This window comes from Nilaparvata lugens, chromosome 7 (genome assembly GCF_014356525.2).
Source record: "Nilaparvata lugens isolate BPH chromosome 7, ASM1435652v1, whole genome shotgun sequence".
In the NCBI taxonomy this organism is placed as follows: Eukaryota; Metazoa; Arthropoda; class Insecta; order Hemiptera; family Delphacidae; genus Nilaparvata; species Nilaparvata lugens.
Genome location: NC_052510.1, coordinates 39,037,965 through 39,050,128, shown reverse-complemented (window position 1 = coordinate 39,050,128; position 12,164 = coordinate 39,037,965). Strand labels below are relative to the sequence as shown.

The 12,164-nt window shown below is 36.4% G+C and overlaps 1 protein-coding gene across 3 annotated transcripts in view; it reads right to left on the bottom strand.

Moving 5' to 3' along the window:
• Positions 1-4,770, bottom strand: part of LOC111052787 (gamma-aminobutyric acid type B receptor subunit 1) — a 38,521-nt gene extending 33,751 nt beyond the window's left edge. For all 3 annotated transcript variants that reach the window (XM_022339572.2, XM_022339574.2, XM_022339571.2), the window contains exons 1-3: positions 4,625-4,770; positions 3,112-3,249; positions 721-819 (exon numbers count right to left, since the gene is read on the bottom strand). In XM_022339572.2, the coding sequence (XP_022195264.1) occupies positions 721-819; positions 3,112-3,249; positions 4,625-4,633 (246 nt within the window). In that variant the 5' untranslated portion in view covers positions 4,634-4,770. The remainder of the gene's footprint in view (positions 1-720; positions 820-3,111; positions 3,250-4,624) is intronic.
• Positions 4,771-12,164: the final 7,394 nt, after the last annotated feature.

Sequence of the window (12,164 nt, the reverse complement as noted above, 5' to 3'; positions counted from 1 at the left end):
AGGCTCTCACATCTGAGAAATTACTTTCCCAGCATGTAATTAATCGACTCTCATAACTGAATATGAGGACTTCTCTAATTATTCATCATATAAATACTAGTAGTTCTGTGAACAGTAGACCTCGCGCTCAGTAAGTTACATTGACCTGTTTTTATGTTTTCTCAGAAATTAATGAATAACTTATCAATTTAAAATGTCTAGAAGAAATCCTAAATAAACATAGCTTTCTGTCCTACCGTACCGTGACGTGTCGTCAAGGAATATGAGTGTGAGCGCTGTTATCAGGTCTGGCTGCAACTGTCAACGTTGATGGAAAGATACATTTTCAAGATGTTCGAGGTTTTTGAACGGGTAGTATTATAGTTCACTAGACAGCTGATTTTTGATAAATAATTCTAAACTCTGATTTTTACTGTAATATTGGCGTTCAAAGGAGACTCCTTTTCCTTTTGTGTTATTCTTAAAATGCAAAATTTCAAAAAACCGTATGTATGCGTCGACGCGAAATTCGAAAAGGAACATACCTGTCAAATTTCATCTATTGCTGCGTTTCGCTGTTAATGAGGAACATAAAAACATAAATATAAACATAAAGAGAAATGCAAAACCGTCGACTTGAATCTAAGACCTCACTTCGCTCGGTCAAAAAAATTGCAAACGTCATTTCACTAAAGCTTAGCATGAATTATTCATGTGTAAACTATCACTATCTATGCATACCTCACTATCATTCCAGTGCAGTTTGAGTGTGAATCCAGGGAGAAGGTCTTTCCTGTTGTTGACATCTTCAAGAGCTAGGTTTGCAGCTGGTTCACAGGCCTGTCAAAAAACTATCATTGTCTGAATGGTTGATATTGAAAATATTGGAAAACATGGTATATTATTCCCATGCCAGTAAATAATAATCTCTGAGAATTCTTTCCCAGCGTCCAGGATGATCATGTGAGGTAGAGATGGAGGATTTTCCTATTTTCAATCCATTGATTTCACATATGCAATTGAATACAAAATGAATTATGAAGCAGAATTAAGAAAACATATTTCAAGTACTTTTTCCTATCTATTATTCACACAATATAGTTGGAGATTGTCATAATCTGCACTCCCAATCATTAGGAAATAAATAATAATCGAATATTCAATAAAATGTTCTCCAGGCATGAGAATTAAGATGATAAATTACCGTAGAATGATTATTCCAAGTATCCAATTGAATTTGAAAAAATACAACTGGAGACTTCTATCAATTATTGATAAAGCACTGAATAGCAGAAGGAAATTTGATGAATGAATCTGTCCGAAAATCCAAGATGAAATGATAAAGTTTTCCACTTTGAAGACGATAATTAGTGATTTGGGAAATAAACTCTATCATTCACACAGGTTATTGTGATATAACATATTATTGAATACAACAGTTTCATTCACAAAAATCTGGTGTGGCGCACTCACACAACTTTCCTTGCCGTTATGAAAATTGATCACCTGACGCTAGTGTTCTCGCGCATCTCAAGTCTACCACTATTCAAAGATCTGAGCCAGCTGGTGACAGGACAATAACGCTGGAAACACATGAGGTCTGCTATCTCTTCATAGGGAATGATTTAATAGAATCAACAGTTGCCTGTTCTTTCTCGAATTTCGAGCTTAGGCTATTTTCAATTTTAGGTGGAAATGTTACTGAACATTAATTGCAGAGATTTACATGCTCAATCTTTTCCACTTGGAATTTTTTGTTCGAATTGTATCTGAAGCCTGATAATTGGGAATCTAAAATCAAACTTTGCATAGATGGGGCGGAGCTCCTAAAATTTTTACACATAGTCTATGGGACTTAGGGCAGTTGATAGAGCTTATCAATGGCTATTCTAGGTTTGAATTTGATCAAAATCGTTGAAGCCGTTTTCGAGAAAATCCGCGAAAAACCCTGTTTTCGACAACATTTTCGCCATTCAGCAGCCATCTTTAATTGTATTTGATCGTTATTATTCGTGTCGGATCCTTATATTGTGAGGACCTTAAGTTCTAAATTTCAAGTCATCCCATTAATTGGGAGATGAGATATCGTGTACACAGACACACACATACACACGTACACACACACACACACACACACACACACACACAAACACACACACACACACACACACACACCACACACACACACACACACACACACACACACACACACACACACACCAATACCTGAAAACCACTTTTTTGTACTCAGGGGACCTTGAAACGTATAGAAATTTACAAATTGGGGTACCTTGATTTTTTTCGGAAATCAATTCTTTCCTTACCTATGGTAGCCTAATAGGGCAAGGAAAGTGAAAATTCGTAGAAAAACACCGTTTCGAAGGTCTGAAAAGATTTATCATTCACGTCATTAAGGAACACACCTTTCGGACAGGTCGCGGCGGTTTAGCGTTCGGTTTCGAACGATGCTACTAATCAGGTGACAAACATAAAAACATCTGAATGTCATCATGCTAAAACGTGATCGAGATTCAACTGTTCTATTCACTCCCAATGTGTTTGTACTACATGGAGGTTGATTGCGAACGGCACCTGCACTGAAAGCTGAATAAACATTGACCTAACCACTGTCCTGTTCGTACTCTTTTATGGTGCGAACAGAACGAGTAAGTCATGTTGAAGTTCGATGTCACTGAACATCTGTGTAATGATGGAGACATTTGTAGCTATTGAAGAAGATTTATCATAGAAAGCCTATTGATATAGAAGCTACGCTAGCAAACTGAAATCTGCATACCGTATGAACCTACTGTTCTGTTTGTCTCCTAAGGGTGGCCACTAACGGTAGAACATGCATGCACATACACAGTCAACTCACATTGAATCAACAACCAATAACAATGAATAAAGAACTGGAAATTTACAAATTATAATGATTCAACCTAAAATTTAGCAGCAAAGAGAAAATAAACAACAAAAATTGGAAATACAAAAACATGACCCTGAAAATTTTGATTCAAGCAAGGCACAACAATGTAAGTCGAGTGTAAACTTTAGTGTCCAACCCATAAATTTAATAATGATGTATCATTGACAATTAATCATGTCTAAAATCATCGTTGAGATACAAACCTGTCCACCCTGCCATCCACCTTCTCCTCCGATTGGAAATATTCCTCCAATATGGAGGACATTGTCGTCATCCTCCATTGCCGCAGCAACTGCCAACCATGTGACCAATGTGAGCCCTAGCCATGCTGCTGCTAATCTCTGAAAATTGGAGCATGTTTTAAAAAATTTGACCATTTTTCATCCTACTTATCGGTTAGATTGATAGTTGTATTCGTGGTATTGCTATTAGCCTCTCCATACTTTGTACCTCAGTTTTCAACAGTGGCTCCGTCCAGATATTCCTCATGAACCTCTCCACTTCTTGTGAATTTCAAATGAAATGATCAAGATTGAATCTTGATAATATTAATGGGCCTGAGTAATGATATCAACTTATTATCTTGAGTATATTATGACTATCTATTCCAAATATGAAGACTTCAAACTACTTTGAAATTCTAGCTTTATAGGACTGGAGGATGGAGGACTTTATAAACTGTGACTTCCAATTTATTGACAAGGTCTGCAACTCTCCATACTTTGCTCCTGTCTTCAACAGTTATTTTCATAAATCTCTTCACTTCTTGTGAATTCAGAGTGGGGTGATCAAGATTATTTCTTAGATTGTGATCAATTGCAAAATTCCAAATGAAGAGGAGATTGCATTCAATCAGAAAACCATATTCTAATAATTCCTTGAATATCTCTATTCTCCACCACCGAGTCACCAGTGACTCCACTTAGACATAGATCTTTTCCATGCTTCAGGGGCCTATTGCATGAGAAAATAAAAACTAATAATATCAGTAGTAAGCTGGTTATTAAATAGGAAGCTACTAACATATTAGCTTGTATTTTCTCATGCTACAGAGTACAGACCCCTCAGTTGGCGGAAAGCCAGATTCATCTTTTTTGCAATGATTTGAAAGATTAGAAAATATATATGTTTCGCGTAGCCGGATACATTCTTATGTGGTAATTGAACGAAAATTAAATGAGAATATACAGGAATTTCGTGAAATTGGAATATTATCAGTCAATGTGTTAACAACCATCTCATATTTTCAACTATGGCTTTCCTAAAACATGTTTGTCATGGACCATCATTTCTTTGAAGACTCTTCCAGTAAGAATACATTCTTGAATATTGTTATCAATAGGAGAATGAAAGCAGAGAAGGAGATCCATTCAATAAACAAATAATTATCATGCTTTGTTAATTTGCTGACAATGATTCCATATTCCTCACCATCAAATTGATTAATAGCTTCATTTTGACATACTAGATTGGTGATATCTTGTTAGATATTCTAGTACTCTAGGAATTGATACAACCATTCAAGAATAGTGTAACAAGTTCAATAAATTAGAAAATTCAATGGCAACGATTACACATTTTCCACACCACACATTTGAACAATGGTCTCGGTTGAAGGTATTGCCTTATCATTGAGTTTTCCCTGTGGAGGTATATTTAGCTAGATACATTCTTGTATGTTGAATAATTGATGGATTTTAGAATGAGTGCGCTTACCTTGGCCATAGCCGGCGATGGAAGTGGCGGCAGGCAGCAGCTACCTGCAAAGGACAGCCTCGCAGCTTGCTGAAGGCCTCATCACCCTGTCGGTGCGTCTCTTATTGATCTTATAAACTCGCTGCCGGGTCTGAAAGGGGGCTCCAGTCCCCCACATTCCCACCGTGCGAGCATGCGCTGGCAAACTCTAAAATGAGCGTGGAAATTATCGCTGTCCAAAGGAAACTCATGCAGATACGGATATTTTCAATGATACAGATTTCCCAGGAATCATGTCCGGTGTTTACTGTTTAGACACTATCTTTCCTTCCTATGAAAATTCAGTCACTTGGAAACTTAGCTACTGTAACGTGTATCATAGTTGATAAGGTATTCTCCATCATCATTCTCTGCTTGGAATTGCAAATATCCATCGCATTTTGTTGTTTCTATTGTCTTTTTGAGTCAGATAGCCTCCTAATACTCAAAGAGAAAGAACCATGAGTGATATGATCATGTATGATCGTGATTATATTGAGCTATATTAAGCTGCGTATAGACTCACTCATTTAATTTATGGTCAAACGCCAACATCAGCCTTGAAATTATTTTTTTTCTTTTCAGATAATAAAATAGTAATCAGGTCTTGGACCCTCATCTCCAAAACATTCATTCAAAATATTCAGTTCTTTCTCCAGAGTCACTCACAATTCTATTCTTAGCTGCTTTAACCAGTCTACAGCTCTGTTTGTGGCTCCACACAGTTCTCTTGGGTCTCCTTCAGAAGAATGAATCAGGAATTTACAAGTTATGTGGCTCATGGTTTTCGTTTGGCTACATTCACACAAATCTGAATGCTGTAGGCCCCATCTTTTAGCACCTAAGCGCATCGCCCTTTTCGTACACGGACTCGATTGAGAACACTCTACTCTTTCCTCTGAAGATCAAATCCATGCATTCTTTCAGTTGGATCTTGAGCTAGGAAGGTATTTGTGGGTGCATCTTGTACCCACTTCGAGCTCCACCTCTCTTTCATGATACCACGCTCAATAATTTTTGTGTACATCTTCCATGGAGGATTTCTTGACTTGAGGGTAATTTTTGGAAAGAATGGGCACAACGCATTCGTTCTAGCTCAAAATTCCCCCTCTCCAAATAATATCTTCACCATCTCTACATGAAGGTGGAAGGGCCTCCACGAGGTGCACCTGGATACCCAAATGCAGGATGTAGACCCACATTTGGGGATCTGAATCAAATGCATGCCATGGCGGACTGGTTATAATGAAAATTACTGACTTGGTGATGCGTTTGTATTGGTGATTAGATTAGCAATGATAGAATATAAAAATTGAGAGTGTCATTTCCACTTCGAAGAGTACACAAAAGGAGCCAATCAATTAGGCGTACATAATAAATCCTACTATCTGGTGCAAAAAGATGCTAACAAGGCGTACAGACTTGAGCGCCACAACTACGAGCATTTCACTTTTCATCAGCTGATTATATATAAATATTATCTGTATTTGTACAGAATCAGTGAGGAGCAGATACATTAAGCATAGCATCAGCTGATGAAAATTAAAATGCGCGTTTTCGTGGCGCTCAAGTCTGTAAGCATCTTCATAATATTATATATATATATATATATCGAACTCGACGATGAAAGTTAAGAACTATTTCACGATAGATAAGAAGAATTTGAAATGAAGGGGGTATCCTTAAACATTAAAAATGGAAGGATACCCAACAATTCTCGTAACAGATACTCTTTTCAAGAACCGAATTGACTATGGATTTTATATTCAGGACCATTTATGAAGAAAAAATGGAAATAGTATTGATAAAAAATGAAAAATACTCTCAGGACATTTCTCAGTGATATATATGGCACGAATAATAGTTTTGATTGCTCCACGAATAAGAGAACGTTATTAGTTGAGGACTGTGATGAGAGAAGATGCAACTTGTCGGTCCCACTTCCCTAAAAAAATAATTTTCTTCAAGTTGCAAGGCTCATTTTTACCAAGACTGTTCCGTAGCAAGATTATTCAGTATGTCTTGGTGAGCCTTCCTCACTGGACAAGCACCCCAAACCCTCGGCAAGTGCCCCCCCATCCCTACCAACCAACCCCCTGCTCACCACCTGTCGGCCTTGCAAAACCACCGAAAATGTCAGACGGTGTGCAGCCACAATATCATTATTCCCGACATCCTGTCAGTTTTCTTTCTCCATCACATGCTACAAAACAGATGGCTGAATGCATATACTTGAGCAGTACAGCCCACCACCCGTAAACATCTTGACTGAATCACTGCCATCATATCCAATATTGGAATATGAGAACGATAAATTTAGGTCCTTTCCTATCTCCTGCTTAGAATAAATGCTATTCGAAAAGATTTTCTTATCCTGGTTCCTATCGTGGATGGTAAGTTACACTACCTGAATGAGTTTCCTTTGTTATTCTTAATTATGAGTGCATAATAATTTTTTAACCGATTTGCTCTGATTTTCCATTATAATATTATCAACTCTGTAAAATCTATTATTTAACTCATTCCATTCAATTCATTAGCACAATATCTTTATAACTGAATATCATTCTCTCAAAAATCAAATCAACATTCTTAATCCGAATTCAAACAATTAAGGGTCCTGTCAAACCCAAAGGATTTTTGGCGGGTGCCCAGTTACAGAAAAACAAGTACGGTAGTAATGAAAGTTAAACTTGGACAAAATAAAGATACACCTTCAATCATTATTTTTCAGACAACTTATAACTAAGATCCAGCCTATAGATTATCTACAAATCATTTTGATGATTTCATGATTCTCGTGCTTGTATCAATGAAAATACCTCTTAGCCCAAACAATGTAGAAGAAAAAAATAGGGTTTCGCACAACAAATTGGGGGAAAGCTGAATTTTTGCAGGTTAGTATACGAGTAAATAGTACTTATCCTGAAATCGCATGGTCCCCTCATTTCAAATGCTTCTTCCCCCCAGGAAGCCCCACCCACCAATCAAGTTTGAAACTGCAATGGTTTCGAAAAACACGAGAATATCGGCTCAAAATCAAGATATCGACCATGACGTTTATTCTATTCTTCTAAGGATGAATAGCTAAAATAATTAATGTCATATAACATTTCATTGTATATCTATATATAGTTCAGGAAATTATTCCCATACAAAGCCAAACATCAGGGAATTTTCAACTTATAATTTCATATTTTGTCTAATAGAAGAATACTCATCTGTTTTTCGAAAAAAATGTTTCTCATGAAAGTAATAGCTAGTTCTTGGACCTTTGAACTTTAATCATGTAACATGAATCATTCTCCCATGATGTCCAATAATCTCAATAGCTCAGTTATTCTGCACAATGTGTATTTTTACATTCCTTGCTCTATTATCATGGGTAAGGAAAGTATTGCTTTCCGAAAAAAATTAAGGTACCCCAATTTCCAAATTTCTATACGTTTCAAGGTCCCCTGAGTCCAAAAGAATGGATTTCGGGTATTGGTCTATATGTCTAACTTAAGGTCCTTACAGTATAAGGATCCCACACGAACAATATTTCGATCAAATGCAATTCGAGATGGCGGCTAAAATGGCGAAAATGTTGCCAAAAACTGGGTTTTTCGTGATTTTCCTGAAAACTGCTCCAATGATTTTGATCAATTTCATACCTAAAAAAGTCATTGATAAACTCTATCAACTGCCATAAGTCACATATTTGTAAAAATTCCAGGAGCTTCGCCCCATCTATCCGAAGTTTGATTTTAGATTCTCAGTTATCAGGCTTCAGATACAAATTAAACAAGAAATTTCAAGTGGAGATTTGAGCATGAAAATCACAAAAGATTGAGCATGAAAATCTCTACAATTAATGTGCAGTAACATTTTCACCTTAAATTGAAAATGAGCTCGAAGTTGGAGAAAATAAGATTATTAAATTGCAAACTGTAGGCAACTGTTGATTCTATTAAAAATCAATCACTATGAAGATATAGAAGACTTCGTGTGTCTGCAGGGTTATTGTTCTGTCACCAGCTGGCTTAGATCTTTGAATAGTAGACTTGAGATGCGCGTGAACACTCGTGTCAGTTGATCAATTTTCATAACGGCAAGGAAAGTTGTGTGAGTGCGCCACACCAGATTTTTCTGCATAAGATGCCCATTCTAGTAATAATACTAGTCCAGTGAATAGAGACTTGAAAAAGCGGATGTGCTTGCAATTTAGCAAGTATTAGCAAATAATACTGAAATTAAGTGCATCTAACGGGTGATTCTCATAGAACATGATCTTATCAACCAATATCAGTGTGAAAAATCTCAATGTGAGGACAATGAAGTTGGTGATGATCATTAGAGCTAAATATGAGGTACTTTTCAAAATACAAGTATAAATGTTATCAGATGTACCTGGAAGCCTATATTATGAGATGGAGCGCTCTCTACCTGGTCTCAAGTTGACCAAGAATCTGAAGGGATTCCATCCATTAGTGATACAATGAACACTGATTGATGCGTACTTTGATGGCACAAGCATATAGAAGAAATTAAAATACTTATCAAATTTCAAGAAAGTGGTTCAGGAGAAATGAAAGTCCTCTTCTATCATAAAATTGAATTTCCATTAATATTATTCATAGGATGAAAACTCGAACAATTGATAATCTATTTCCTCTAAATGTTTATGCAATCAAAGTATGCATTTTTTTAGCTCTACAGCCCATTGTAGGCTTTGGCTTTCTCCACAACATTCCACAAAGCCTTTCCATCCTCTGTAGATCTTCTCCATCCTCTATAACCCATCCTTATCGAATCATCCCCTATCTCATCTTCCCATCGTATTCTTGGTCTGCCTTGTTCTCTTTTCTTTAAGCATCTTTTTCTTTTTCTGATTTCATCCATCCTATAAGTATGTCCGAACCATCTTAGTCTCTGTGCCTTTATGAAGCGTACTATACAACGGCCTTTTATTATACACGGTATATGTATGGATTATACACGGTATACTAATTCAAGTTCAGCATTGGTTCTCCTTCACCACTCTTCTCCTTCTTTAACAGGATCGTGCACTTTTCTAAGCACCTTCCGTTCGAATACACTTGAATTGGACTGGCCTTTCTTGGTCAAAGTCCACGATTCAGAGCCATAGGTAACTACAGGTCTTATAAGGGTTTCATAAATCTTTAGCTTGCTGCTTCTACTGTTCTTTGAAAGCTTCATGTTGCTGTAGTAATGCTCTATTTCTTGATAATATTCTTTGTTTGATACTGGTGCTCATCATATTCTGATTATTCAATTCAACAGCCAAATAACTAAAGTTTTTCACTCCCTCAGACAACCTATATTATCGATCCTTAGACTCTGTGGAACTCTTCACGCTTGACTTCTTCATATTTTCATGTATTTTGTTTTATTTCCATTGTCCATGATACCATTCATTCGTGCTTCTCTTTAGAGTAATTTATACGTGTCCTGGAGGATATCTTTTCTTCTGGCAATCAAGGCTATGACATCAGCATAAGCACATACTACTTGATACATTCAAAGTGTGCATCAATCAGTGTTTATGTTGTATCACTAATGCATGAAATCCATTCGAATTAAGGAATAATCATTGATAAGCTCATCATAATATCCATCATTATTCTAAATTATCAAATTCAATTAGAATGAATACTATTCGGCATTTGAGAGTGCCAGAGTATTGGAAATTCACGGTTATTTCTAATAACGTACAGTTTAATTTTAATGGATTTCATTTTTAAAGGAAAAACAAGTGATTGGTAATGAATTGTAGCGAATTTCATTCTACATGAGACCTTTAGTCTCGAATTTGTCTCCAACCACTCCGATTGATTGAAGATAGACTTGATCATCAAGGGCTTCCAAGGTAGGGGCTGGCTGGCATTGGGAGCAGATAAAAACACTTTTAATAATAGTTTTCCCGAGAACACCTAATGGTGTTACTATTACTTGAATCTGAAGCGAAAAAATCTACACATTGTGTAGATCAACTTTACGATCAAGATTAAAGGACAACATCGGACTCTCATCAGTACGAGCAATTAGAATGTTTGAAGAGGTCTTGTAACTAAGAATTAGCAAGTTACATAATCCATCTAATATCACTGTTTTTCTTGATATTCAAAGTATCATTACAACATTAATGATGAGTTCATTGATGAGTTCTAAGATTGTGATTTATTATATTCGATTTCTAGTGATTTTTTTAAGATTAATGAACAAGATTTGAATTGTACTGTAACTATGAGGAACACCTCCTTGTAGCTATGTCGAACATCTTCCATTCATGATAACATCATCATTATCATCTTTACTTCAGGGATTAGGCTTATTGATTAGCCTGTTCCGGTACCCATCTCGTTTTTGGCCTTCCCACATCTCTTTTTCCAGTATAGTTTTTGACTTCAAAAGGGGCATTCTTCCAGGTGGCATTCTATCCATATGACTGCACCAGTTGCGTCTATTTTGCATAATTCTTTCATGCAGAGGATCAACCGATAAAACTTGTTTTATATCAGTATTTCTGATTCTATCAACTCTAGTGCAGCCAAATACACTTCTTAGTAACCTAATTTCTGCAGCTTGAATTCGACTGTCCATTTTCCGTGTGTGAATCCAATTCTCACTTCCATATAGGAGAGTCGGAACTGCAATAGTATTATAGAACTTTTTTCTCGTTTCTTGTCTTGTTTTATTTTTGATGTTTCTATGTATAGTGCCACATATTTTCTGAAACTTTGAAACTTTATTGTACACATCAATATCTGTAACATGTTTATGTTACATCATTACCAAGATAGTTGAAAGTTTTCACTTCATGATAACATGACAGAGAATTACGATCTATAATGCTGACACAATTTTCAGTAATGTAATGATTTAAGACGAGAAATAATATTGTTTGTCTACAAGTAGCGGCTTCCCAAGTTTTCAACCTCAATTCATAACCAATGAGCTCAAGCGTAGGTCTGAGCCCGCTTTCTCTCCTAATAACAGAATGTTTCTTCATTTTGGAGTCGTGAGGGAATCGCGTTCTACTACAAAACTACGGTTCAGACTACAAGCTATTAGGCAACTCACACAGCTGTCTCAGCAATAAAATTGGATAAGTACGAGCTGCTGAGTCCTAATGAACGTTTCCAATTCCCTGTGTGTGTATTTTACTTGGATTTGTTCAACAAAATTGTTTGAGATGGAGGATCGAGTTCGAGGATATTGCCCCTCAGCCAATCGTCAGACCAACTCTCAAAAGAGGATGAAAATTCAAGAATTCTCATCATTTTTCTATAAATGAAACATCCTGTGAATTTATAGGATTAAGTTTCGATATTGATGTCGACTGAATAAGGGATTGCTGATTCCTGAGCAGCTAAACTTGAAAGGTGTAATGTGCTGATTCGATTAAATTATCACAACATTCCATTATTGATCTATTCGTGTTAATACTTTTCTGATGTGACGACATATTCCATATCCAAAGGAAAATTGACCACATCTTTCATGAAATTCAATTGTT